At 41.8% G+C, this 27,306-nt stretch overlaps 1 protein-coding gene across 2 annotated transcripts in view; it reads right to left on the reverse strand.

The window, feature by feature from the left end:
• The window catches only part of mms22l (MMS22-like, DNA repair protein), a 162,506-nt gene that overhangs the window by 108,388 nt on the left and 26,812 nt on the right, over positions 1-27,306 (reverse strand). For both annotated transcript variants that reach the window (XM_043685425.1, XM_043685419.1), the window contains exons 9-11: positions 24,721-24,834; positions 16,461-16,640; positions 6,272-6,334 (exon numbers count right to left, since the gene is read on the reverse strand). In XM_043685425.1, coding sequence (XP_043541360.1) covers positions 6,272-6,334; positions 16,461-16,640; positions 24,721-24,834 — 357 coding nt within the window. The remainder of the gene's footprint in view (positions 1-6,271; positions 6,335-16,460; positions 16,641-24,720; positions 24,835-27,306) is intronic.

Raw genomic sequence — 27,306 nt, forward strand, 5'->3', positions numbered from 1 at the left:
AGCCTGTTGGAATTTTTTGAAGAGGTAACAAGTAGGTTAGACCAGGGAAACCCAGTGGATGTGGTCTATCTAGACTTTCAAAAGGCCTTTGATAAGGTGCCACACGGGAGGCTGCTGAGCAAGGTGGGGGCCCATGGTGTTCGAGGTGAGCTGCTGGGATGGAGTGGGGATTGGCTGTCTAACAGAAGGCAGAGAGTTGGGATAAAAGGTTCTTTTTCAGAATGGCAGCCGGTGACGAGTGGTGTCCCGCAGGGTTCGGTGCTGGGGTCACAGCTGTTCGCATTATATATTAATGATTTGTATGAGGGAACCGGGGGCATTCTAGCGAAGTTTGCCGATGGTACGAAGTTAGGTGGACAGGCAGGTAGTACTGAGGAAGTGGGGAGGCTGCAGAAGGATCTTGACAGGTTGGGAGAGTGGTCCAGGATTTGGCTGATGGAATTTAACGTGAGCAAGTACGAGTTCTTGCACTTTGGCAAAAAGAATAAAAGCTTTCTAAATGGTGAGAAAATTAATCAAGCCAAAGCACAAAGGGATCTGGGAGTGCTAGTCGAGGATTTTCTAAAGGTAAACATGCAGGTTGAGTCCGTGATTAAGAAAGCGAATGCAATGTTGTCTCTTATCTCAAGAGGGTTGGAATATAAAAGCAGAGATGTACTACTAAGACTTTGTAAAGCTCTGGTTAGGCCCCATTTGGAGTACTGTGTCCAGTTTTGGTCCCCACACCTCAGGAAGGACATACTGGCACTGGAACGTGTCCAGCGGCGATTCACACGGATGATCCCTGGAATGACAGGTCTAACATATGAGGTACGGCTGAGGATACTGGGATTGTATTCTTTGGAGTTTAGAAGATTAAGGGGAGATTGAATATAGACGTACAAAATAATACATGGCTTGGAAAAGGTGGATGCTAGGAAATTGTTTCCGTTAGACGAGGAGACTAGGACCCGTGGACACAGCCTTAGAATTAGAGGGGGTCATTTCAGAACAGAAATGCGGAGACATTTCTTCAGCCAGAGAGTGGTGGGCCTGTGGAATTCATTGCCACGGAGTGCAGTGGAAGCCGGGACGCTAAATGTCTTCAAGGCCGAGATTGATAGATTCTTGTTGTCTAGAGGAATTAAGGGCTACGGGGAGAACGCTGGTAAGTGGAGCTGAAATGCGCATCAGCCATGATTGAATGGCGGAGTGGACTCGATGGGCCGAATGGCCTTACTTCCACTCCTATGTCTTATGGTCTTATGGTCATGTGTTTAGCCCCAAGATAAGCTCCTGGTCTCATATGCAGTCTATCACTAATTCAACTTGCATAACATTATCTGATTTTGACCTGGTCTCAGTTCATTTGCAAACTGAAATCCTCAGTCACCTCTATTTTACTTTTGTACTTGGCTGTTCCAATGCACTCCAACTCATCTCCCACATGATATATTCTGCAAACCTGAGGTCACCCAAAACTCTGCTCTGTGTCATTACTCGCATCATCCCATTTAGCTATTAGCCTTGGCATTCCTGCCCGGCACTCGCTTTCAGTTAAGTCTGATTTTGAATTGATCATTTCTATCCTTGTTTTCAAATTCCTTCACAACCTTGCTCTTCCCTACCTCTGTCATCTCCCCTGGCCCTTCAACCCTCAAAGATTTAAGGAATCCTCTAGCTCTGACTTCTTATCCCTGATTTTAACCGATCTACTGCTGGCCACCCTATTGTGAGAGTTTTCTAACTCTGGAATATTCTCCCTATACCTCTCCATTTCTCCACCTCACTTTCGTCCTTTACGATACTCCTTAAAGCTGACATTTTTGTCTAATGCTTTGGTCACTTAAATTGACATCACTTTAAATGGCTCAGTGCCATAATTTCTTTCATAATGCTTCTATCAAAAGCCGCTGCGATGTCAATATTTAGTACAGTGTTAATAGACACTTGTTATACATACTTGCAATGCATAAAAGTGGTGTTAATTAATTAGACTTGTTCTCACCCTCACATCAGCATCCAAAGCCTTCAAAATAATGTTTAAATGCGTATCACTCAATGAAAATGCTCAATAAACAGAATAATTGCATTCCCACCACAGCTTATTTCAAATTCACTCCAAGAATATGGATGTCACTTGCTCCACCAGCATTTATTGCTCATCCCTACTTGCCCAGGAGAAGATGGTGGTAAGCAGCCACCCATGTCCAACATATTAAAATTACATTAAACATTTAATCGGAAAACCACACATAATTAAGCAGTTGAACTGAACACACTGAGAGTGACTGACTCAGCTTCAGAACATTTTGAAGCTGCAAACCTAGTATGACTACCAAACAGACAGGAAAATCGCAAACACAGAAAATCTAAACCAAAGTAGGGAAATGCTCAAAATACAAAATGGAACAACTGACCACGAATTTGCAATAAAAAGCTAGCCCACATCAGGGTTACATTCCTGAAAATCATGACTTTAAGTGAAAAGACATTGGAATCAATACATGAAGTTATCTTCCATACAGTCTATATTAGAAGAAAAAAATTAATGAATGTGCATGTGAATAGTTTTATTGTCACATGTATTCAAATGAGTACAGTGAAAAGTTTGCAGTCACCGCATTATAGCACCATCTTAGGTACAAAGGCACCTGTTTTTCTGTTTTTAGGTGCCTTTGTACCTAGGTATAGATACTTAAGATCAAATTCTTAGGAAATAAGAAAAACAGAGAAAAGTAAAGAAGTAAATATTACAGAAGTAAATTGGAAAAATAAAGTAGTAAAAGTACTGAGACAGAACAACACAATACCTGGGCTCAAGGGAGATATCTTCTTCCTCATTGCTGCCTGCACCAGACCCACCAATGTAGAGGTTGCCCCACTTTAGGCATCAGCTCTTAACCAATGGACCCACTTTACTGATGCTGCTGAACCCACACTCGCCCTGAAACCAAGAGCCCCTGGCTCTGCTGGCAGGCCAGGCCAACACCGTGCCATGAATCCCACTTCGGCTGCAGATGTCGCCTTGCTGGTGCCGCCATCTTGGAAGAGTCCACTTCTGTTGGTGCTGCCATCCCTGATCACTGAAGGAGCTGTGCTGCTGCCAGCGGCGGCCCCAGAACACCTGCAGAATGACCTTGCTGTCTCTGGCATAGACCTCACCACCGGCTGGCCTCCTATTGTCAGGAAATCGTCCTTGCTACTGCTGTGAACAAGACACGTCCTCTCCTCCATGTGGGCCCTCTCACTGCCAGGCAGGTGCTGCTGAAACAGCCCGCCATAGAGAAGAAGCAAACAAAATCAGAAGAGAAGAAAATAAAGCAAAAGGAAAGAGCCCAAGCAAAAGCAAAACAAAGAAGGAAAGCAGCTGGGAGTGAATGGGCAAGAATCCACACACAGCTCTGTTACTCTGCCACCATCGCGCACCGGATTTAAAACACTATACCTGTAACCTTCAAATCAAAATAACAGATTATTTCTACTTCAATTGTCTAAATTCCTACATTGGTAAGTGAAAAACCTATTAATTAAAATAAACTTTAAGATATGAAAGAAAAATGTAATATTACACCCACGATATTTCCGGTAGCGAACTCTCAGTATATGAGGGGAGCACGCCAGAGGTTTGCACTGGGAGGCCTTTGCTCATCGAGCTCCGCGTTGTTTGCTGGGGCCATCACTTGTTTCAGGTCGGTGCCTGGAGACACTATTTCTGAGGGTCTGCAGCATCCTGCTCATTGAATGCTACCACCTCCAGGGTCAAGCCAGACAATAGCCTGGTCAGGCGGCTCCTATTGGCTGGCTGCAGGGTTGTAGCAGTGGCCAGGCCAGGCCAGGCCGGTGTGGTGTTGGTCACAGCTGAGCTTCTTGGTATTCCTTCCCCTCTCCCTGTGATGGCAGCCAATGCTGCCGGAGTTCTCTTAGAGGCTCGCACCTGGTAGGGTAACCTTAGCATTGTTGTGGGCTGGCATCTACCATGGCAGCCCCATAGTTGTAATGGCCGCTTTGGAGGGGAAGAGGACTGGGGAGCCAAGGTGAGTCCTGACCATGCCCTGTGGACAAAAAGAATCAAGGAAATGGAGCAGCTGAGCTCAACTGGATCTGTTCCATCATGGCCCAGTAGGTGTGAAGGCTGTGAAGGCCTGTGTTCTTTTGAGGGGTGGGGAGGGGTGAATGCTGTTAGATAGTAGCTGCAGTGTCGACAAGTAGGAGGCTGGAAGAATACAGGAAGCCAGGCAGCATCCATTCCCTCTCCTACATGCCCGTCCACATCCTCCTCCATTGCCATATTGAATCAGCACAAATTGGAAGAACAGCACCTTATCTCCCACCTGGGTAGCCTACAGCCCAGAGGACTCAATATTGAGCTCTCCAATTTCAAATAATCTCCTTTCTCATTCCCGACACCCTTTCCAGCCCCTCCCCCTCCCTTCCATTCCTCTGACCGACCCTTCCTTCCAGCTACTGACCAGATGATCCCTCCCATTGGCCAACCAGGTCGTATCCTCTACCTGTGTTCACTTCACCACTCCGCCCCTTTCCCCACCCAAAATCCTTGCCTACTCCCACTTTATCTGCAGCTCCCCTCATCCCCACTCCCACTCCTGAAGAAGGGTTACACTGGAAACATTGACTTCTCCATCTCCCGGTGATGCGTGGCTTGCTGTGTTTTCCAGCCTCCTGCCTGTCTACCTTAGATTCCAGCATCTGCAGGGTTTTTTTGTCTCTCACTAAGTAGCTGCAGTGTGGCCAGAGGTGGGAGGTGACTCCAGCGGGCGATCTGAGGACTGGTGCTTGGGGTTTCCTTGCTGCAGGTTCCACGCACCGGAGCTGCACTGGAATTCAAAAGGTGATGACAGGTTCAAATCTGTCAGAGGGACAGGTTGCACCAAATGGCACCATTTGCATTAGATAAAGTACTGGAATAAACAATCTTATCACAAACCTTGTAACATTCAACAAAACTTCTGGTTCTAATGACTTAGCAGCATTAAAGCAAAACAGTGCTAAAAGGGCCAACTTAAACACAGAATCCCTGAACATTTCACTGTGACCAGTTCCAACCAATCCGTACTCTGCTCAAAAGCTGTTTAATCATCTGTCAATTAGTCACTGAATGTTAAAAACTAAATCTAATTCCAGGTGAGAAGTCAACAAGTTAATTGAGAAAGTCTGCAATAAATAACAAAGAACTACAGTTAGCAGGACGTCTACAATATTAGGATGTAAATTTTAGCTTGTATACATAGTAACTTCAAATATCAGTGTCTAAAGGGTATTTTTGTGTTATTCAAGCACTTACCTTCCACAGCAACTATCAGTCTAGCATTAGATAACTAATATGCTGGAACTCCCAACAATCAGGTAATAAAGCTTCTGTGCTGAGTGCATACTTTGTAATAGATTCCACTAGTTGTGATGATTAAGGAGGCATTTAACATGCTAAAAATCTATGTTCTGTTTCTGATGCTATTCCTTCATTCATATGTGTTTTTAATATGTTTGTTACTCAAAACAATGTCAGTTTGTAAACAAGCAGCTTGCCAAAGATAAGAAAGACCAAATGGAACATGGGACTGAAGTAATGATTTCACCGGGATATTGGATAATGCTGAAATCTGCACAGACACAGATACGAACTGAAAATGTGTTGCTGGAAAAGTGCAGCAGGTCAGGCAGCATCCAAGGAGCAGGAGAATCGACGTTTCGGGCATGAGCCCTTCTTCAGGGAATTGTAGCAAAGGGTCACGTATGAGAATCATCTAAAACAAAGTTTAAGTATTGAGAGGAAAAAGCTAAATGAAGCCAAAGTGCAAACCAACATCACTAATGACAGTTTTATTAGCGTAATCTGCTGGCAGTTCAGGGAATCTCGCTTACACATTAGCTTCTGGGTATGCTTACAAGCACTTTAAAAGTAATGTCATTTGAGAAGTGATTTTTGACCGTGTGAAAGAAACAATAATATACAATTATTAATGAAAGCTATTTTGTTTGTACCAAGTGTGACATGTACAAGGAATCATGATATGGAAAATACTTGCATGATTCTGCACACTTCCAAATACATACATGGTAAACAAGGCAGTCATTGCCAGAACTTCCTCCAGGGTTCTCCTGAGTGCCCTTCTCAATTTAATTGGGAAAAAAAACAGACACACGAAGTAGTCGGTATTTAAACCAATTTCCCTGAAGCCATAACAACAAATCAAAGAATGCACAAGAACATTTCTGACAATGATATTTAGATTTTATAAAATAAATATTCGATATAAGCAATTTTACATACCTGGTTATTTGAGGATAATTTCAAAAGCTCCTCTGTAAAACTCCAATTGTTTTCAATTTGTTTCTATATTGTACAAATACATTTAAAATATATTAGCAGGATTTTGAAATCAAGGTCCTTTTTAGAATATTAACATGACAGAGCAGTGTGTAAAAGAAACTGTCTTAACAAATCTAAATCATGGTTTTGAATTCAATTTAAGTCTTGACAAATATATTCTCTCTCCTCATTACACTGTGTGAATCAAACTCTTCTTGGTGAATGTCAACCTAGTCCCCAATATGGCAATATGCAAGTTCATAAGGACTGGTGTGGGAAATGGACAAATTTACATACGCATACTAAAAGTATTCTTATAAAGTTGGGCAACTTTTAAAAAAAAATTATGGGACTGCATTAGTTCTCTAGGTGTCTTTTAGACAACTTCAGTTCCTGATGCTATGAGGTGATACCGCTGCCATTTCAGCAGCAACACATTCGCACTAAACCACTGCACTATTGCTAACCGCAAGGATACAAGTTGAGGGAATTCAGACTTCTCTGCTGGGGAAAACAAAACTTGCCTTTAAATCTGGTGCCACACCCGAAATTGGAAATTCATTATTTAAATAAATCTGCTTTCAACCATGGAATAGCATTCTATTCCCAGGTGAATACGGTTTTTTTTAATGTTTTGTTGACGGTAACTAATGAACAAAAGTCTTAATGCACCAAAAGGCATTTGCACATCAACAAATTTCAAACTGAATCCCGTGTCTACAGAAATGTGATGCTCCTTGAGATTTCAATATTATGACAAAATCTCATAGTAACATGTGCCATTACACACAGGTTTCAATCAAAGCATAAAATGAATAAATCTGGCATGAATACTGCATGCCAGACCAGGCATGACAGACCAGGCAAAAGTTCATTTGCATTTGTAGTATGTGTTTGAATGCTACTGAAACAATAAAATACAGTGACATTAGACTGATAAATAAATGGAAAATATCTTACTTAGTAAATAATTATTTAACAAAACTCATTTGCTTTACAAGTGGACTGTAGGTAAACTGAAGATGACCACAATGGCATTCATATGGATTAACTGTATGGGATACAGTATTCCTACCAACTAAAACAATACAGAATTAGCAACAAATGCTGGCCTTTCCAATAATGATGACATGGAAGGATGGAAGATAAAGCAAGTTAACATTTCCTCTTTCAGCCATGAAAAGTGTTATCATTTCTTCTGGCAGCTTCAAAAATAGGCATGAACACTGTTACAGTAATAATACATTTATCACAACGGCATAACCTGACTTTTTTTGAAGAAAAGTTAAAATGCAAACTGGAAATACTCAGCTGGTCAAGAAAAAAATCATAGCGAGAGAAACAGAGTTAATGTTTCAGATTTTTGATCCATCAGTAGAACTGGGACAAGGTGGAGTTGTAACAGGATTTAAGTAAAGAGGCAGAGATAGTAGATGGGAGATCAAGAAAGGAAAGCTTTGAGACAGAACAAATGGTGGCACTCATGATTAAATGCTGAAGGAGATGCAAATGCAAAAGCAGATGAAAATGCAACACATAAATGAACCAGAATGGGTCCAGAGGAGCAATATATGAGCATACAAACTGATTGTAAAAGCTTTGAAGCATATGTGAAGAGCAAAAGATTAGGGAAGACAAATGTAGGCCTCTTGCTGTCAGAAACAAGAGAAATTATAATGGCGAACAAAGAGATGGAGGATGAATTAAGTTTTATCTTCATAAAGAATCACAAATAATATCTCAAAGATAATGAGGAGCAAATGGTCTAGTGCAAGGGAGAAAAGAAAGGAAATCAGTATTATTGGATGCTGGGTAATCCAAGAGAGAGGACAGGAAAAATTACTGGGAGTAACAGACCGCTAATTTGAGATATTTTAGGTGTTGGAGGCGATTTCCTCAAGTTCCAGGAGCAGCAATTACTGTTTTATATGCTGTTGCATTGTTTTGGAACTTTGGAGGGAAAAAAAGTCAAAACAACAGCAGTTTTTAAAAAGGAGAGGAACAGACAAAGGAAGCACATGGTGATGTCAGTGCAGGTGAGAGAGAGAGAGAGAGAGAGAGAAAGAAAGAAAGAAACCCACACTGCTAAATGACACAGCAGTGAGCCTGCACAGTTACTGCCTTTGCTGTTTTAATTCATGTATCGCTGGACATCAAAGTGCATCTGGGAAAATGAACAGTGAAATTCACAACTAATCTTGGAGGAACCTGTGTGGGAGAGGTCACAGCACAGAAACAGATAAGTGAATATTTAAGTATGGCCTTATAGTAAGTCTGCAGTAGTAAGTAGAGTGGGGTCTATCTTGATTATATGTTATACTGAGATATGTCTCTTGATTAAACTTAAAAAATATAAGCTATAAGTATTAAGTTAGCCTGGAGCAGTGTTTCGTAGAGGAATAAGACAGTGCTATTTTCTGCGTCAGTAGATTGAAAGAAGCAAAAATGGCCTTTAGTAGAGTGATATGCTCTTTTTTTCAGATGTGGGAGCTTAGGGAGAGTTTACTTGTCACTGAGGATTATATCTGCAATAAATGCCATTGGTTGAGAATCCTATTATATCGAATGGATCGGTTAAAGAGACAGTTAGAGGCAATGAGGAATTTACAAAAGCAAGGGAATGTGATGGGTGACAGTTATAGGGAGAAAAGTTGCAGATACAGTCACATTGATAGGTTAACTCCAGGAAAGGTAAGAGAGGTAGGCAGGTAGTACAGGAGTCTTCTGTGGCTATCCCCATTTCAAACAAGTATGCTGCTTTGGAAAATGTAAGGGTGATGGATTCTCAGCAGAATGTATCAGGAACAGCCAAGTTTCTGGTATCGAGACTGGCTCGAACGCAATCAGGGGTACGTCTTGTTCCAAGAGATCAACAGTGTTAGGGGATTCTCTCGACCGAGGTACAGACAGATGTTTCTGTGGCCAACAGCGAAAGATCAGAATGGTGTGTTGTCTCCCCGGTGCCAGGATCAAGGATATCTCAGAGAAGGTGTAGAATGTTCTAAAGGGGAAGAGGGACCAGCAGGAGGTCATTGTCCACATTGGAACCAATGACATAGGATGGGAAAAGGATGGGATTCTGAAGGGAGAATATGGAGAGTTAAGCCGGAATTTAAAAAGGAAGTCTTTGAGATTAAGAATATCTGGATTACTCCCAGTGCTGTGAGCTAGTGAGGGTAGGAATAGGAGGCTGGAGCAGATGAATGTGTGGCTGAAGAGCTGGTGTATGGGAGAAGGATTCATATTTTTGGATCATTTGGAATCTCTTGTGGGGTAGAAGTGACCTGTTCAAGAAGGACGGATTGCACCTGAATTGAAAGGGGACCAATATACTGATAGAGAGATTTGTTAGAGCTGCTCAGGAGGATTTAAACTGGGAAGGTTTGGAGTGGGGGGGGGGGAGTAGGACCCAGGGAGATAGTGAGGAAAGAGATCAATCTGAGACTGGTACAGTTGAGAGCAGAAGCGAGTGTAACAGTCAGGGCAGGCAGGGACAAACCAGAAAACAAGGTAGGACTGATAAATTAAACTGCATTTATTTCAATGCAAGAGGCCTAACAGGGAAGGCAAATGAACTCAGGGTATGGTTAGGAACATGAAACTGGCTCAGGGATGGACAGGACTGGCAGATTATTGTTCCAGGATACAAATACTATAGGAAGGACAGAAAGGGAGGCAAGAGAGGAGGGGGAGTGGCATTTTTGATAAGGGAGAGCATTACAGCTGTACTGAGGGAGGAATTTCCTGAAAATACATCCAAGGAAGTTATTTGGGTTGAACTGAGAAATAAGAAAGGGATGATCACTTTGTTGGGATTGTATTATAGACCCCCCAGTAGTCAGAGGGAAATCAAGAAACACATTTATCAGGAGATCTCAGCTATCTGTAAGAATAATAAAGGTGGTTATGGTAGGAGATTTTAACTTTCCAAACATAGACTGGGACTGCCATAGTGTTAAGGGTTTAGTTGGAGAGGACTCTGTTAAGTGTGTACAAGAACGTTTTATGATTCAATATGTACCTACCAGAGAAGGTGCAAAACCTGACCTACTCTTGGGAAATAAGGCAGGGCAGGTGATTGAGGTGTCAGTGGGGGAGCACTTTGGGGCCAGCGACCATAATTCTATCAGTTTTCAAATAGTGATGGAAAAGGATAGACCAGATCTAAAAGTTGGAGTTCTAAATTGGAGAAAGGCCAATTTTGACGGTATTAGGCAAGAACTTTCAAAAGCTGATTGGAGGCAGATGCTCGCAGTTAAAGGGACGGCTGAAAAATAGGAATCCTTCAGAAATGAGATAACGAGTATCCAGAGAAAGTATATTCCTGTCAGGGTGAAAGAAAAGGCGGTAGGGAGAGGGAATGCTGGATGACAAAAGAAATTGAGGGTTTGGTTAAGAAAAAGAAGGTAGCATATGTCAGGTATAGGAAAGATAGATCGAATGAATCCTTAGAAGAGTCGAAAGGCAGTAGGAGTATACTGAAGAGGGAAATCAGGAGGGCAAAAAGGGATCATGAGATAGCTTTGGCAAAAAGAGTTAAAGAGAATCCAAAGGGTTTTTACACAAACACATTAAGGACAAAAGAGTAACCAGGGAGAAAACATGGCCCCTCAAACATCAGCAAGGCAACCTTTGTGTGGAGCCACAGGAGATGGGGGAGATAATAAACAAGTATTTTGCAACAGTGTTTACTGTGGAAAGGGGCATGGAAGATTTGGAATGTAGGAAAATAGATGGTGACATCTTGAAAAATGTCCATATTACAGAGGAAGAAGTGCTGGATGTCTTGAAATGCATGAAAGTGGATAAATCCCCAGGACTCTGTGGGAAGTTAGGGAAGTGATTGCTGGGCCCCTTGCTGAGATATTTAGATCATCGATAGTCACAGGTGAGGTGCCAGAAGATTGGAGGTTGGTTAACGTAGTGCCACTGTTTAAGAAGGGTAGTAAGGACAACCCAGGGAACTAAGGACCAGTGAGCCTGACATCAGTGGTGGACAAGTTGTTGGAGGGAATCCTGAGGGACAGGATGTACATGTATTTGGAAAGGCAAGGCCTGATTCGGGATAGCCAACATGGCTTTGTGCATGGGAAATCATGTCTCACAAACTTGATTGAGTTTTTTGAAGAAGTAACAAAGAGGATTGATGAGGGCAGAGTGTTGGGCGTGATCTATATAGACTTCAGTAAGGCGTTCAACAAGATTCCCCATGGGAGACTGGTTAGCAAGGTTACATTTCATGGAATACAAGGAGAACTAGCCATTTGGATACAGAACTGGCTCAAAGGTAGAAGAAAGGGTGGTGGTGGGGGGTTTTTTTTCAGACTGGAGGCCTGTGACCAGTGGAGTGCCACAAGGAGCGGTACTGGGTCCACTACTTTTTGTCATTTATATAAATGATTTGGATGTGAGCATAAGAGGTATAGTTAGTAAGTTTGCAGATGACACCAAAATTGGAGGTATAGTGGACAGCGAAGAAGGTTACCTCAGATTACAACAGGATCTTGACCAGATGGACCAATGGGCTGAGAAGTGACAGATGGAGTTTAATTTAGATAAATGCGAGGTGCTGTGTTTTGGGAAGCAAATCTTAGCAGGATTTATACATTTAATGGTAAGGTCCTAGTGAGTGTTGCTGGACAACAAAACCATGGAGTGAAGGTTCATAGCTCCTTGAAAGTGAAGTCACAGGTAGATAGGATAGTGAAGGTGGTGTTTGGTATGCTTTCCTTTATTGGTCAGAGTATTGAGTACAGGAGTTGGGAGGTCAAGTTGAGGCTGTACAGGACATTGACTTTTGAATATTACGTGCAGTTCTGATTTCCTTCCTCCCAGAAAGATGTTGTGAAACTTGAAAGGGTTCAAAAAAGATTTACAAGGATGTTGCCAGTGTTGGAGAATTTGAGCTTGAGGGAGAGGTTGAATAGGCTGGGGCTGTTTTCCCTGGAGCGTCGGAAGCTATGGGGTGACCTTATGGAGGTTTATAAAATTATGAGGGGCACGGATAGGATAAATCGACAAAGTCTCTTCCTGGGGTGGGGGAATCCAGAACTACAGGACATAGGTTTCGGGTGAGAGGGGAAAGATATAAAAGAGACCCGAGGGGCAACTTTTTCATGCTGAAGGTGGTACGTGTATGGAATGAGCTGCCAGAGGAAGTGATGGAGGCTAGTACAATGCAACATTTAAAAGGCATGAGGATGGGTATATGAACAGGAAGGCATTGGAGGGATATGGGCTAGGTGCTGGCAGGTGGGACTACATTGGGTTGGGATATCTAGTTGGCATGGACGAGTTGAACCGAAGGGTCTGGTTCCATGCTGTACATCTCTATGACTCTGGTAGAGAAACTGTGTTGGGGAAATTGATGTTGTTAAAGGCCAACAAATCCTCAGGGCCCAAAGTACTTAAGGAAGTGGTCCTCGAAATAGTGAATGCATTAGTGATTAGATTACCTACAGTGTGGAAACAGGCCCTTCGGCCCAACAAGTCCACACCGACCCGCCGAAGCGTAACCCACCCAGACTCATTCTCCTACATTTACCCCTTACCTAACACTACGGGCAATTTAGCGTGGCCAATTCACCTAACCTGCACATTTTTGGATTGTGGGAGGAAACCGGAGCACCCGGAGGAAACCCACGCAGTCACGGGGAGAATGTGCAAACTCCACACAGTCAGTCGCCTGAGGCGGGAATTGAACCCGGGTCTCTGGCGCTGTGAGGCTGCAGTGCTAACCACTGTGCCACCGTGCCGCCCACTAATCTTTCAAGATTGTACAGATTCTGGATCAGTTCCCTTGGCAGCAAATGTAACCCCATATTTAGAAAAGGTGGTAGAGAGAAAACAGGGAATTACAGACAGGTTGACCTGACATCAGTAGGAGCCAAATATTAAAATCCATTAAAAAAGAGCAATTGGAAAACAGTGACAGGATTGGACAAAGCCACTATGAATTTATCAAAGGCAACCATGCTTGACAAATCTACTGGAACTTTGCAAGGGTGTAACTAATAGTTATAAAGGAAAGCCAATGAATGCAGTTGACTTGGACTGTTTTAAAGTGCTCGATAAAGTCTCATTTAAGAGATTAGCATGTCAAATTAAAACACATGGAACTAGGTATAGTGTACTGAGATGGATAGAGAACTGACTGGCAGACAGGAAACAAAAAGTAGGAATAAACTGGTCTTTTTCTGAGAAGTAGACCGTGATTAGTGGGGAACCATAGGGATCTGTGAACGGATCCTAGCTATTCACAATATATATGAAGAATTTAGATGGGGACACAAAATGTAATTTTCAGACCACACAATTCTAGGTGGAAGGGTGAATTGTTAAAAGAGATGCAGAGATGATTCAGAAGGATTTGGACAAGTTGAGAGTGAGAGCAAATGAAATTGTTGATGAAAATATGGAAAAATGGGAGGTCATCCACTTTGGTAGCAGGAAGGTTATTATGGGAATGGCGATACATTGGAAAAAGGGGTGATGCAGTAAGGCCAATGTGTCCTTGTACACCAGTTACTGACAGTAAGCATATAGGTGTAGCTGTTTGGCTGCATCTTAATTCATACACTGTACCAGAATGGTTAACAGCTGAGTTTCTACAAGGATGGTGGGAAAAAGTGGGAAAACCAACTGTGCAAGGCAGAACCAGGTGTTATTCATTATGAGGAATCTGGTGATATGGGCCCCCAAAATAACTGCTTGATCTTCGTGGTTATCAAAGCTAGTGAATTAAAGACAAAAGGGAGGGCAATGACACAGTCTAATCAATATGACCCTTAGATGGATAATCTTATTGTCACAATGGTTCTGGGCAGGAGAATTTCTGCAACTTTTAAGAGAAAACATGTAAAAATAAGTGCTTTGAAGACATCAGCAGCATAACCTAAAAACAACCATTGCAGAAGCAGGACCCTGAGGTCAGAGTTCAGAGAAGACCACATCCAGTTGTCTGACTGAAGCTGGGCTGGCTACCCCTCACCAGTGCATGTTACACTCAAGTCTCATTAATGAGCCTGAGGCAGCTTTGTTCTCAACATGATATGATTTTATCATGTTGAGTTAAACTAAGTGAAAAATAAAAGAGGTGGATTGCAGTAATAGTATAGGCTGTAATCATTTTGTTTGAGGCCAAAACGTTGAATATTTTGAAGAAATAGATGGATGTAGTTCTTAGAGTTAAAGGGATAAAAGAGTGCTGGAACAGAATACTGAGTTGGATGAGTAGTCATGATCACATCAAACAGTAAACAGATTCAAAGGGCTGAATGGCCTACTCCTGTTCCTGTTTTCATGTTTCTATGACAACAGCAGAAGCATCAGCAGTGCCAAAACCAAAATTGAGCAGTAGTTATGGCCCAAAAATGTTGAATATAGTGTTGTCTCCAGAAAGCTATTAAGGTGCTTAATCAAAAGACAAGGTGCTGACCCTTGAACTTCCACTCAGTTTTATTAGAACAGGCCAACAAAATCAGAGTGGGAATGGGCCAGTAAATTATAATGGCCTAAAACTTAGATTCCTGCTTATAACCTGAGTGGCAATGTTCCACAGAACAACACAAGTTACCATTTATCACCCAATGTAGAGGGGAACTTATCTTGAACACAAATGCATAATACTGTATTGACAGATGCATACGTAAATTCCTGCTTCGCCTCAAGGGAATAATTTGGACCCTAAAGAATGTGAAGGAAGTGGTGAAAGGACGGCTGTTATATCTCGGTGCTTGCAATGGGAAGATGGTGTGGGAACAGACAGTGAGAGAGTGATGGACAGGGTGTTGCAGACAGAATAATTTCCTTTGAATGATGAAAGGTGCAAGAAAATGCTGCTTGGTCATGGAGGGAATAATGACAAATGATCTGCTCAATGTGAAAGTTGCTGGTAAAGGAGGTAAGGACAAAGGGAATTCTATCATCAGCCTGGAAAAAAGGATAAGAAGTGAGTGTTGAAGCAGATGACAAGGAATAACCATGGGGAAACATTAATGAGCACTGCAGAGGGGAATACTTAACTGAGCAAAGGGACACATCAAGAAGTGTTGCATTTGCAGATGAGATTAGATTAGATTAGATTACCCACAGTGTGGAAACAGGCCCTTTGGCCCAACAAGTCCACACCGACCCTCTGAAGAGTAACCCACCCAGTCCCATTTCCCTCTGACTAATGCACCTAACACTACGGCCAATTTAGCATAGCCAATTCACCTGACCTACACACCTTTGGACTGCACATCAGATGTGATGAAGAATGAGAGCTTGCATAAATATAATACAGTCCTTAAAGGAAGCATGGTGTATTTGGGGAGGAGTGTAGTCAAATTATCTGTGGGAGTTAGGAAGCATATAGTAAATATTGAATATTATGGTAAATATATATATGGACACTGGAATCAGAGAAAGGAAATCTAGATTCAGAGACAAGCTATAAAAGGTCAGTGAGGGCTGGAAATGGGAAGCAAAGCTGCTGAAGACAATGTGAGTAGAGGGTGGAAAGTATTAAAGTGGACAATTGTGTAATAATCATCTATAAGTGGGAAGATAATTGGACAGGGAAAGAAGAAAAGACTCCAATCAACAGGAAATGAATCCCATGTGGCAAGGATAGGCTGAAACAATGGATCCAACAGGACTGTCCTGTTTGTTGATTTTGGAAAGGTAGCAGAATCAAGTTGTGTGGGATTAAATGATCAAAAGGTTAGAAGCCATGGGAGATGGCTCTTCAGAGATCACTGACAATTTGGGAAATTCAATGATAGGGTTACGGTTCAAGAAAAGCAAGAGGACCAGTCAGTTAGTTGGTTCTTGAACACTGTGCTATTTCCAGCATTTCTGCTCTCATGCCTCCCCCTTCCCATCCCTACTAGAGTAATAATTGGGATCCTCCTGTCAAAACTCCACTTCCACCAGTCAACTCTCTACAATTTGTTGTGTGCAGCAACTAAGGATTGTTTTGCAGAATGCCACTGATGAGAACCATGGCAGCTCCCATCCAACACAGACCAACAGTATACTGTATCCAAAGAAGCAGAATAAGGATATTCTATGCTTTGTGCTAAAGAAGAGCAGTTTAAGAAAAAAAGTTATTTTAAATCTGAAGTCAAAAAGCAAAACTCCTGAATTCAAAATCTTCAGACTGTACCTTTTCACGAGGAGCTCCATTTCTATCAAACATGTAGAGCATTGTAAGGTGGGTAACCAGCCACCAACTGAAACCCTGAGGATCCTTACAATGAGTGGCATCAGATAGGCAAGCTCCTTCCACACCAGAAGCCACTTGCAGCAGATTTCTGAGGTGATTGCTACAGCAGCTCCAGAAATTCTATCAGAACAAAGAGAAATATTCAATTTTACTGGCTTCCAACACAGTGGCTGCAGAACTGAGACTTGACAACACATTAATTTTAACAAAAATAATGAAATTTGCCTTATTTCGTGGAAAGAACTTGAGTATTGCTGAAAAAGACACAGTGTGAAAGCTTCCTATCTTGCTTTTATAAGGACAATTCACAACCAATGCCCATACAAAGGGATAACAATGTTTATACAACGTGAGAGGGAAGTGCTATTTGATTGGCAAATAGACGCAAATTGGTAGTGGCAGTGTCAATTAAAGTTTGCCAATTAATGATGACTGACAGTTAACCGTCAAATTTTATTTATATTTTAAACGAGGCTTGTTGCCTGAACAGTCAAGGCACTACCCTAAGAAATGAGCCAGACAATGGCTGTCACCCATTTTGTTGCATTGAAATGGACATCAAGTGTGCAAACACTTTGAATCTACAGCAGGGTCCTGTGTGTTAATATATGTTATATACAGCTGTCAGTTTTGCTCCTGAAGAGTACTCAGTCAATCTTAGAATCCCCTGGAAGGGGAAGGTATCTCAAACGTTTGAGCAACAGTTGATGATATTTATCGGTAATACACTACTACCATGTAGTACCGACACAAGTGATGCTTGCCATTGATAGAATGTTGCCATCAAGTCAAAAAGACAGTTTGACTATCACACAAATGAGTAAAGTTGTATAAAAAAATTCAATGCCACATCATGCTCATTTTCTCAGCCATATGATAACCCATTTGGTTCACTAATGTCCTTCAGGAAATCTGCCATCCTCACCTGGTCTGGCTTACATGTGACTGCAGGTCAACAGCAATGTGGTTGACTCTCAATTGCCCTCTGAAACAGCCAAGTAAGGCCATTCAGTTGTACAATTGCTGCAAAGTCTCAAAGAAATGAAACTGGACAGAGCACCTGACACTGGAAAAGACAACAACAAAAACAGCCCTGTCGACCCTGCAAAGTCCTCCTTACTAACATCTGGGAGCTCCTGCCAAAATTGTGAGAGCTAGCTCACAGAGGAGTCAAGCAACAGCCTGACATAATTATACTCATGGAATCATACTTTACAGACAATGCCCGAGACACCACAATCACCATCATGGATATGTCTGCCCAACCAGCAGACAAATCCAGCAGAGCTGGTAGCACAGAGGTATAGAATCGGGAAGGAGTTGCCCTGGGAGTCCTCAACATTGACTCCGGACCACATGAAGTCTCATGGCTTCAGGTTAAATATGGGCAAGGAAATCTGCTTATCACCACGTCTTGTCCTCCATCAGCTCATAAACCGGTACTCCTCAACGTTAAACAACACTTGGAGGAAGGACCGATGATAGCAAGGACACAAAATGTACTCTGGGAGAGGGAATTTCAGTATCTAACACCAAGTGCGGTTCAATAGCATTATTACTGATCGAGCTGGTCGGGTCCTAAAGGACATAGCTGCTAGACTGGGTCTGCGGCAGGTGGTGAGGGAACCAACAAGAGGGAAAAACATACTTGACCTCACCCTTCCTAATCTGCCAGCTGCAGATACATCTGTCCATCACAGTATTGGTAAGACCTCACAGTCCTTCTGGAGATTAAGTCCCACATTCACATTGAGAATAACCTCTATGCTGTGTGGCACTATCACTTTGCTAAATGGGACAGACTTTAAACAATCGAGCAACTCAAGATGGGCATCATGAGGTGCTATGGGCCATCAACAGCAGCAGAACTATACTCCAGCACAATCTGTAGTCCCATGACCCAGCATATCTCGTACTCAACCATTACCATCAAGCCAGGTGACATTCCTGATGAAGGGCTTATGCCCAAAACCTTGATTCTCCTGCTCCTTGGATGTTGCCTGACCTGCTGTGCTTTTCTAGCACCATACTCTCGAGCCAGGAAATCAAACCCTGTTTAACAGAGAAAGCCGGAGGCCATGCCAAGAACAGCATCTGGCATACCTGAAGATGAGGCGTCAACCTGGTGAAGCAACCAAACAGGACTACTTGTAAGCCAAACAATATAAGCAACAAGTGGTAGACAGAGCTAAGGGATCCCATAACCAACAGATCAGATCCAAGCTCTGCATTTCTTCCATATCCAGTCGTGAATCATGGTGGACGATAAAACACTCACTGGACGAGGAGGGTCCACAAGTATCCCCATCCTCAACGATGGAAGAGCCCAGCGCATCAGTGCAAAAGATAAGGCGGAAGCTTTCGCAGCAATCTTCAGCAAGAAGTGCTGAGTGGATGATCCATCTTGGTTTCCTCAGTGGTCCCAGAAATACAGATGCCAGTCTTCAGCTAATTCAATTCACACCATGTGATGTCAAGAAACGGTTGGAGACACTAGATACTGCGTAGGCTACAGGCCCTGACAACATTCCAGCAATAGTACGGAAGACCTGTGCTCCAGAAGTTGGCACTCCCTTAGCCAAGACATTCCAGTGCAGTTACAATACTGGCATCTACCTGACAATGTGGAAAATTGCCCAAGTATGTTTTGTACAGTAAAAGCAAGACAAATCCATCCTAGCCAATTACCGCCCAATAAGTTGTCTTTTGATCATCAGTAAAGTGATGTAACGTGTGATCAACAGTGCTATCAAGCAGCACCTGCTCAGTGACACGCAGCTTGGGTTCTGCCAGGACTACTCAGCTCTTGACCTCATTACAGCCTTGGTTCAAATATAGACAAAACAGCTAGATTCTAGAGGTGAGGTGAGAGTGACAGCCCTTGACATCAAGGCCGTATTCAACCGAATGTGGCATCAAAGAGCCCTGGCGAAACTGGAATCAATAGGAATCCGGGGGTGAAAACTCACCAGTGGTTAGAGTCATACCTGACACATAGAAAGATGGTTATGATTGTTGGAAGTCTGTCATTTCAGCTGTAGGACATCTCTGCAGAAGCTCTTCAGGGTAATGTCCTAGGCACAAACATCACCATCTGCTTCATCAATGATCTTCCCCCCATCAGAAGGTCAGAAGTGGGGATGCTCATTGACGATTGCACAGTGTTCAACACCATTCGCAATTCCACAGATACTGAAGCAGTCCATGTCCAAATGCAACAAGATCTGGACAATATCTCGGCTTGGGCTGACAAATAGCAAGTAACATTGGCACCACAAAAATGCCAGGCTATGACTATCACCAATAAAAGACAATATAATCCCCTCTCCTTGACACTCAATAGTTTACCATCATTGAATCCTCCATTATCAACATCCTGGGGGTTATCATTGACCAGAAACTCAGCTGGACATACCACATAAATACACAGTGGCTACAAGAGCAGATCAGAGGCTAGGGATACTGTGGCACGTAACACAGCTCCTGACTCCTCAAAGCCTATTCACCATCTCAAAGGCGCAAGTCAGGGATATGATGGAATATTCCCAACTTGCCTGGATAAGTCGGATGCTGAGGAGTGACTTAGAGAGGTTTATAAAATCATGAGAGGAATGGATAGGGTAAATAGACAAGGTCTTTTCCCTGGGTCAGGGGAGTCCAGAACTAGAGGGCATAGGTTTAGGGTGAGAGGAAAGATATAAAAGAGACCTAAGGAACAAATTTTTTACGCAGAGGGTGGTGCATGTGTGGAATGGGCTACCAGAGAAAGTGGTGGAGGCTGGTACAATTACAACATTTAAAAGTCATCTGGTTGGTAGATGAATAGGAAGGATTTGGAGAGATATGGGCCGGTTGCTGGCAGGTGGGTCTAGATTGCGTTGTGATATCTTGTCGGCATGGATGAGTTGGACCGAAGGGTCTGTTTCCGCGCTGTACATCTCTATGACTCTAAGTGCAGCCCCAACAATATTCAAGAAGCTTGACACCATCCAGGACAATGTAGCCTGCTTGACTGGCACTACATCTACAAGCATCTACTCCCTCCACTACTGACACTCATTAGCAGCAGTGTGTACGATTTACAATATGCAAAACTGCAGAAATTCACCAAAGATCCTCAGGCAGCACCTTCCAAACCCATGACAACTTCCATCTAGAAGTACAAGGGCAGCAGATATATGGGAACACCACCATCTTCAAATTCTCCTTCAAGCCATCACCATCCTAACTTGGAAATATATATCATCATTCCTTCATTGTCACTGGGTCAAAATCCGAGAATTCCCTCCCTAATGGCATTGTGGGTCCCTCCCTTGTGGCACTGCAACGATTGGTGGACGCAGCAGTTCAAGAAGGCAGATCACCACTACTTTCTCAAGGGCAATTAGGGATGGGCAATAAATGCCAGCCAGCCACCGAGGCCCACATCCCAAAAAAGGGAGTTTTAAAAAATCCCAAATGTTGAGGAATAGTGTCAATCAGCCTATCCCATTGATTGCTTGCAACAAACAAGGTATTGACCATACCAAATCAGCCCACTTTGCAAAAATCACAACCAAGTGTCCAACATTACAAATGCTTCTGCAATTTCATTCAAAGAATTACACTAACATCCAATTTAGGATCATCAGTTCAATTCGTAGCACGCTGCCTACTGGAAGCTACATATGTTAATGAGATGGAGCCAGATACACAGTGACACATAAGAGGAGGCAAATTACCTTGACTCTTTACACCAGAACGTTGTCACACCTACTAGGATTGGGGCCTCTGATTTAATCAAAGTACAGAGACAGAAGACTGTAATTGTGAATGAGGCAGCTAAGGGGACTCAGAGGGCATGAGTGCAAGAGATTCAGCCTTTGCAATCATCCAACCCGTTCAAGCTTCTTTTAGCTGTCTGGATCAGAGACGGTGAAGGAGAGTAGATGAATTAACTGACCATGATACAATGGTAGAAGAAGCCATTCAGGAGAATGAAGTAACAAGGAATGCAGTCATGATTTGGAGATGCCGATGTTGGACTGGGGTGTACCAAGTTAAAAATCACACAACACCAGGTTATAGTCCAACAGGTTTAATTGGAAGCACACTAGCGTTCGGAGCATCGCTCCTTCATCAAGTGATAGTCCTCCACTATCACCTGATGAAGGAGCGATGTTCTGAAAGCTAGTGTGCTTCCAATTAAACCTGTTGGACTATAATCTGGTGTTGTGTGATTTTTAAGGAATGCAGTGGTAGTGTAGCCAGGGGAACTGACACCATTCTCTTAGATGGCTAAGGACACATGATCAGGCTTAGAGAGGAACGTGCAGTGGGAGGGGAGAAACCAGTTCCCATGATCCATGTAGGTACCAACAATATAGGCAGGGTAATGAAGGAGGTTCTACACAATCAGACTGAAGAGTTAGACAGCAAATTAACAAAGGTCACCATTTCTGGACTCTATTCCCTAAGCCACATGCAAATGGCATAACTAAACAGATTAGACAGGGAAATGAGTGGTTCAAAGACTATTGTGGGAGACATGAGTTCATAGTTGTGGGGCACTGGCATTAGAACTAGGGAAAGTGGGATCTGTACCGGAAGTTTAGGTTTCACCTGGACCATGCTAGGCCAGTGTCCTTACAAGCTGAGTAATGAGAGAATTGACAGAATTTTAAACTAAACAGTGAGGGCATGGCAGCAAATTTGGAAATGTGACAAATCAAAGAGAAGAGATAGTATAAAAGAGAAATTTATTAATATGAGAAATGAAGAATAGACCATGGCAACAAGGGATAGAGATTCAGTATCCAAAATCTTATACAAAAGACTTAACTATTTATTGAGCAAATTTGGGATATTAACAACTTGTTCAACTTACGGGGAAGATGAGAACAGAACTTATCAATTGCTTTTCTTGAAGAGTATATTGAACACAAGGTTGTGTCGATTTTCATTTCTAAACAGACTGATAATGCTAAACTGAATCAGTTCCATGGGTTATACAAGTGTTCATGCAAGTTGAGATTGAACAGACTGTGAATAGCGGTACAACCATTTCCTGGTTCATTTCTCAAGACAATGTGTTGAACAATCAAACCCAAAGTGAGCTGCTTAAACTTTAAATAAATCTTGATTCGGAGATGCCGGTGTTGGACTGGGGTGTACAAAGTTAAAAATCACACAACACCAGGTTATAGTCCAACAGGTTTAATTGGAAGCACACGAGCTTTCCGAAAGCTAGTGTGCTTCCAATTAAACCTGTTGGACGATAATCTGGTGTTGTGTGATTTTTAACTAAATAAATCTTGGCAGTTAATGGTGAGTCATCATTACCTGACCCTGAGGCATTTGCCATGGCAACAGTTCCACCAGAGTTTACATGCCAAATGATCAGCACTCTCCTCTTACGCACTATAACTGTTACTTTCCTATTACATCAGCATTTCTTTCTAATAATTCTATTGAGTGCAAGACAAAAAACTGAGAAGATTTGGGCTTTTTTTCCTTCAGCATTGTGTACTACCAAATGACTGACAATAAGTTCCTGGAACCGTGGGCTCCAAGTACACATGATGGACTTCACCCTAAGTCCTTGAAAGAAGTGATTTAGAAGCAGTCCATTTAATTTTCCAAACTCCCTACATTGGCAAATCAATATTGATGGTAATCAGCATCAAGAATAAGACAAAGCAAATAAAGAAAGGTAACATATTTCAGGAACTCTACTAAAATAGTCAACAATGAAGTTGAGAGAGATCTTGGAGACCTCGTGGACACAATGCTCATTATGTTTAACCCATGCAAAGCAGAAATGAACAGCAGATCAACTGCATAACTACAACAGACTGCTACTCTAGTCAGGAAACCTCAAACATGGTTTCCAAGTTTGGTTGCTAAAACATAATTCATGTTTTAGAGAGTGTGCGGGGAAGAATTAAAAGGCTGATCTCTTGTGCAACAAATGGAAGAGGGGAGCCATTTGAAATTTTCAGTTTGAAAAAAAAAGAGTCATCTACAGAGAAAATCTTACATATGTACACAAGGTATACAAAGCTAGTGATAGGTTTCTTTATAATATTGCTTTACATTGGATTAGCGGGCGGGGGGGAGGCACAAATTCAACCTAGCAAGAAGATAAATTTAAGACTGATATCAAGAAGTTCTTCTATATAACAGAGTGATCAACGTGTGAAATGGACTTCCAGATAAAGTAGTGGGAAAAAAGCCTTGCAATAATTAAAGAAACTATTTGATACTGCAATGGGAATAATAAGGCTTTTAAAGATGAAGAAGCTCACAAATGCTGAATGACTGCCTCCTTGGTAATTACCTTGTGATATCATGTATAAGGGTTAAACTCCTTACAGAGAATGGGATTAATCTGTCTAACATACTTTTGTGTGTCTGTGGCAGGTGTCATGGCGTTCTGCAAAGCCATGTGTCAAACTATGATGTGAACTGCAATGATACCTCAACCTAATTTAAATTGAGGTGAATGGAATGGGTATCCCCCAAGCAATTCCATGTTCAATACTTTGTTTCCTCATTAAGCCACCTGACTAAACACTTTCAAAATGACCAATAAATGAAATTCTGCATTCAAAGTGCCAATATTGTAACATGCTTGACTCCTTATACGGTCCTTTCATTCAAGGGCATTTCTCTCTCTCTCTCTTCAATTGCCATTCTAAACCCACCTTTGCTTAAAAAAAAATCAAGTTCATTCATGTGGCAATTAAACTTTGCACTTATATTAGATTAGAGATAGCATTGCTCACAGTGAGTTGAATAACACACTGCTTTACAATAAATAAATGCAATCAGAAGAATGTTTGCTGTACAAAGATATTGGTTGATGTAACTATTTTAAAAACAGTAGAGTATGCAGTAGAGTGTCTGTCATCCTTTTCAATTCCACCCCGTCAGATTTCAAATCTCCATTGCATGTTTGTCGTTTTAAATAAATCATTGCAAAAGCATAGTCATTTAGACTACACAAAAGAAGTCTCCAATAAAAAATATACTGTAGTCAGAAGAGCTTTTAGTTCCTAATTCTACCTATATCAATTCTGAAAAGTGATAAATAAAGTTAAAGTTCTGACCTGCAAAGAAATATACACAGGGACATTAAACAAAATCAACAGAGTTCAAATTTAACCTTTATACATACAGAAATCATTCTGGCTAAAAGAAAATTTCCAATGGATATTACCTCAGTTTGAGAAACTTTATTTCTGTGATCTAGTAGATGAATAAGCAGTACCCATAGTTCTTTGATACAGTTGCATTGGTAATGGTACATAGTGAGTACTTCAGATGGTCTAACCTAAAAAGTATGGCAGGAATGAGAAGCTGTTACTTTTCACACAACAACACAAACAAAACAAAATTAAGTGGAATAAAAGATTATGCTGTTAATAGAGTCCCCTTTTACACATATTTAATGAATATTTGAATATATTATAATTAAAAATACACAAAGAAATTGTGCTGAACCTTTGCTTTGGGAGTGGTGTCCCTCCTAATTGGCAAGAAGACAGGTTTCATATCCAATTTAGGACAGCAGGTTTGATCTTGACACTGAAGGGCTTTAAGTCTTCAACAGTGTAACTCTCCAACAGTGTAACACTGCCACCCCACTTCAATGCCCTCCAAGGGAGGACCTTCATTTCTACATTATGTTTTATAATTTATGTAACGGAAATAGCCTTTGCACGTCATGGGGCAGAGGAGGTGTGGTGATTTCCTTCATTATAACATTCAGTGCAAAGAAGCCACAAGCATCAACAGTTATGCATTCATTTTTATACAAATTCCCAGCTTCATTTTTCTCTCAGTATGGCAAGTCCAAAAGTAATGAATTCATGCTAAAATTAACAATTGTCAAATTACTTTTAAGAAACCTTTTCTACTTAACTCACATAAGGTGAAATTACTATCAGGCCAATAATAAATACCAATTAAGGTCTTTGTCAAAGCTAAGAATTTTAACCTCAAATTTCTGTAGAGAATTTGGAGGGACTTAAGTGTAGCAGTGATACTCTTTTAACCATCACTTTGCTCCACTGTTCATTCAATTACCAACGTGGTGACTGATTAAATATTTGCGATAGGCATCAGTTCTCCTAGTGATGCAATGGAGGCACTTGCTCCCATTCAGCAGACAGAACACTTTGCTTATCTGAAGTCCAAATTAGGAAAAAATCAAGTGCTATTAGGACCTAAAAAGGATTCCACACAACTCTTGGCATTTGCAGGGCGTGTGAAGCTAATCAGGGCAAACTTAGCAGAATTTTGAGACTCAAGCTATGGTCCAAAAATATATTCTGCAACTTAACAGTGGTGGCCTCAAAAAGAAGGGAACACCAAGTAGAGAATTTTCCAGACAAATATCAAATAGCATCTACCCAATGGATGTGGGTTTCACCCAATGCCAAATTCCTGCCATTTCCAGATTGTAGATTTTCTGCCTAATTGTATTTTTCCCAGGACAACTGACGCTCTCTCTGATATTTGATCCCTCAAAAACAGTTACATAAAACCATGATCAACACTAGAGTTACTATCCACCAGAACCCAATCCCGACTACAAACACATTTCTTTTTTGTGCATAGAGGATGGGTGTCATTTAAACTGGTTTATTTTGAGCTATTGTTGCTCCACTTAGGCACAAGATGTGATGTACGATGTAAATTTTTTTTGACTTTCATCATAGATTCCACTGTGAACTTAAAATCCTTCCTTGTATCAGCATATTGCAGTTCCATGAGTCATATGCTCTAGCCACAGAGGCACCTCACTAGTACAGCACCAAAGTGGTAGAACAGAGCACAATGTAGTAACAACTACAAGGAACACAGAAGGCAGAAATTAATAATGGGCCTAAGACCAGCAGTATAATTACTTTATAACAAGATAAACCATTAATCTGGAAATTTGAGTCAGGATGTGTGTGCAAGACAATCTCCTCCAGCTTTACATACAAGCTAGTACATACATTTCTAGTCTTTCAGCTGGGTTTACATCAGCTGAGTTTAAAGCAACATGACATTTGCTATATAAATTCCCAGTTTTATTTGTCTATGATTGTGGGTATGTTCGCCAAGTTGGGAAGTTGATTTGCAGACATTTCATCTCCTGTCTATGTGACATCTTCAGTGCTTTGGAGCCTCCTGTGAAGTGCTGTTTTCAGAGGACACAGTACAGCAGCATTTCACAGGAGGCTCTAAGGCACTTGAAGAGGTCACCTCGACAGGGGACAAAATGTCTACAAACCAACTTCCCCGCTTGGTGAACATACCCACAACCATTAGCACTGCTGCCTCACAGACCAGGGACCCTGGTCTAATTCCAACACTGGGCGACTGTCTGTGTGGAGTTTGCACATTCTCCCAGTGTCTGCGTGGGTTTCCTCTGGGTGCTCCAGTTACCTCCCACAATCCAAAAATGTACAGGTTAGGTGAATTAGCCATGCTAAATTGCTCATAGTGTTTGCGGTTGCATAGGTTAGGTGCATTAGTCGGGAGTAAATACAGGGGAATGGGTCTGGGTGGGTTACTCTTCGGAGGGTCGGTGTGGACTTGTTGCGCTGAAGGGCCTGTTTCCACACTGTAGGGAATCTAAACTAATCTGCAAAAACTGGCACCCGAGCTGCAAATCTTTACGTACACCTTTATTTTTCTGTCAGTATTGCAAGTCCAAAAGTCATCCATTCATGCCAGTTCACTTTTTACTTTGCTTACTTATTGTTTAGTACTGATATCATTTTATCTGATTACATTCCTTCAAAAACATGAC

Source organism: Chiloscyllium plagiosum, chromosome 3 (assembly GCF_004010195.1).
Source record: "Chiloscyllium plagiosum isolate BGI_BamShark_2017 chromosome 3, ASM401019v2, whole genome shotgun sequence".
NCBI lineage: Eukaryota > Metazoa > Chordata > Chondrichthyes > Orectolobiformes > Hemiscylliidae > Chiloscyllium > Chiloscyllium plagiosum.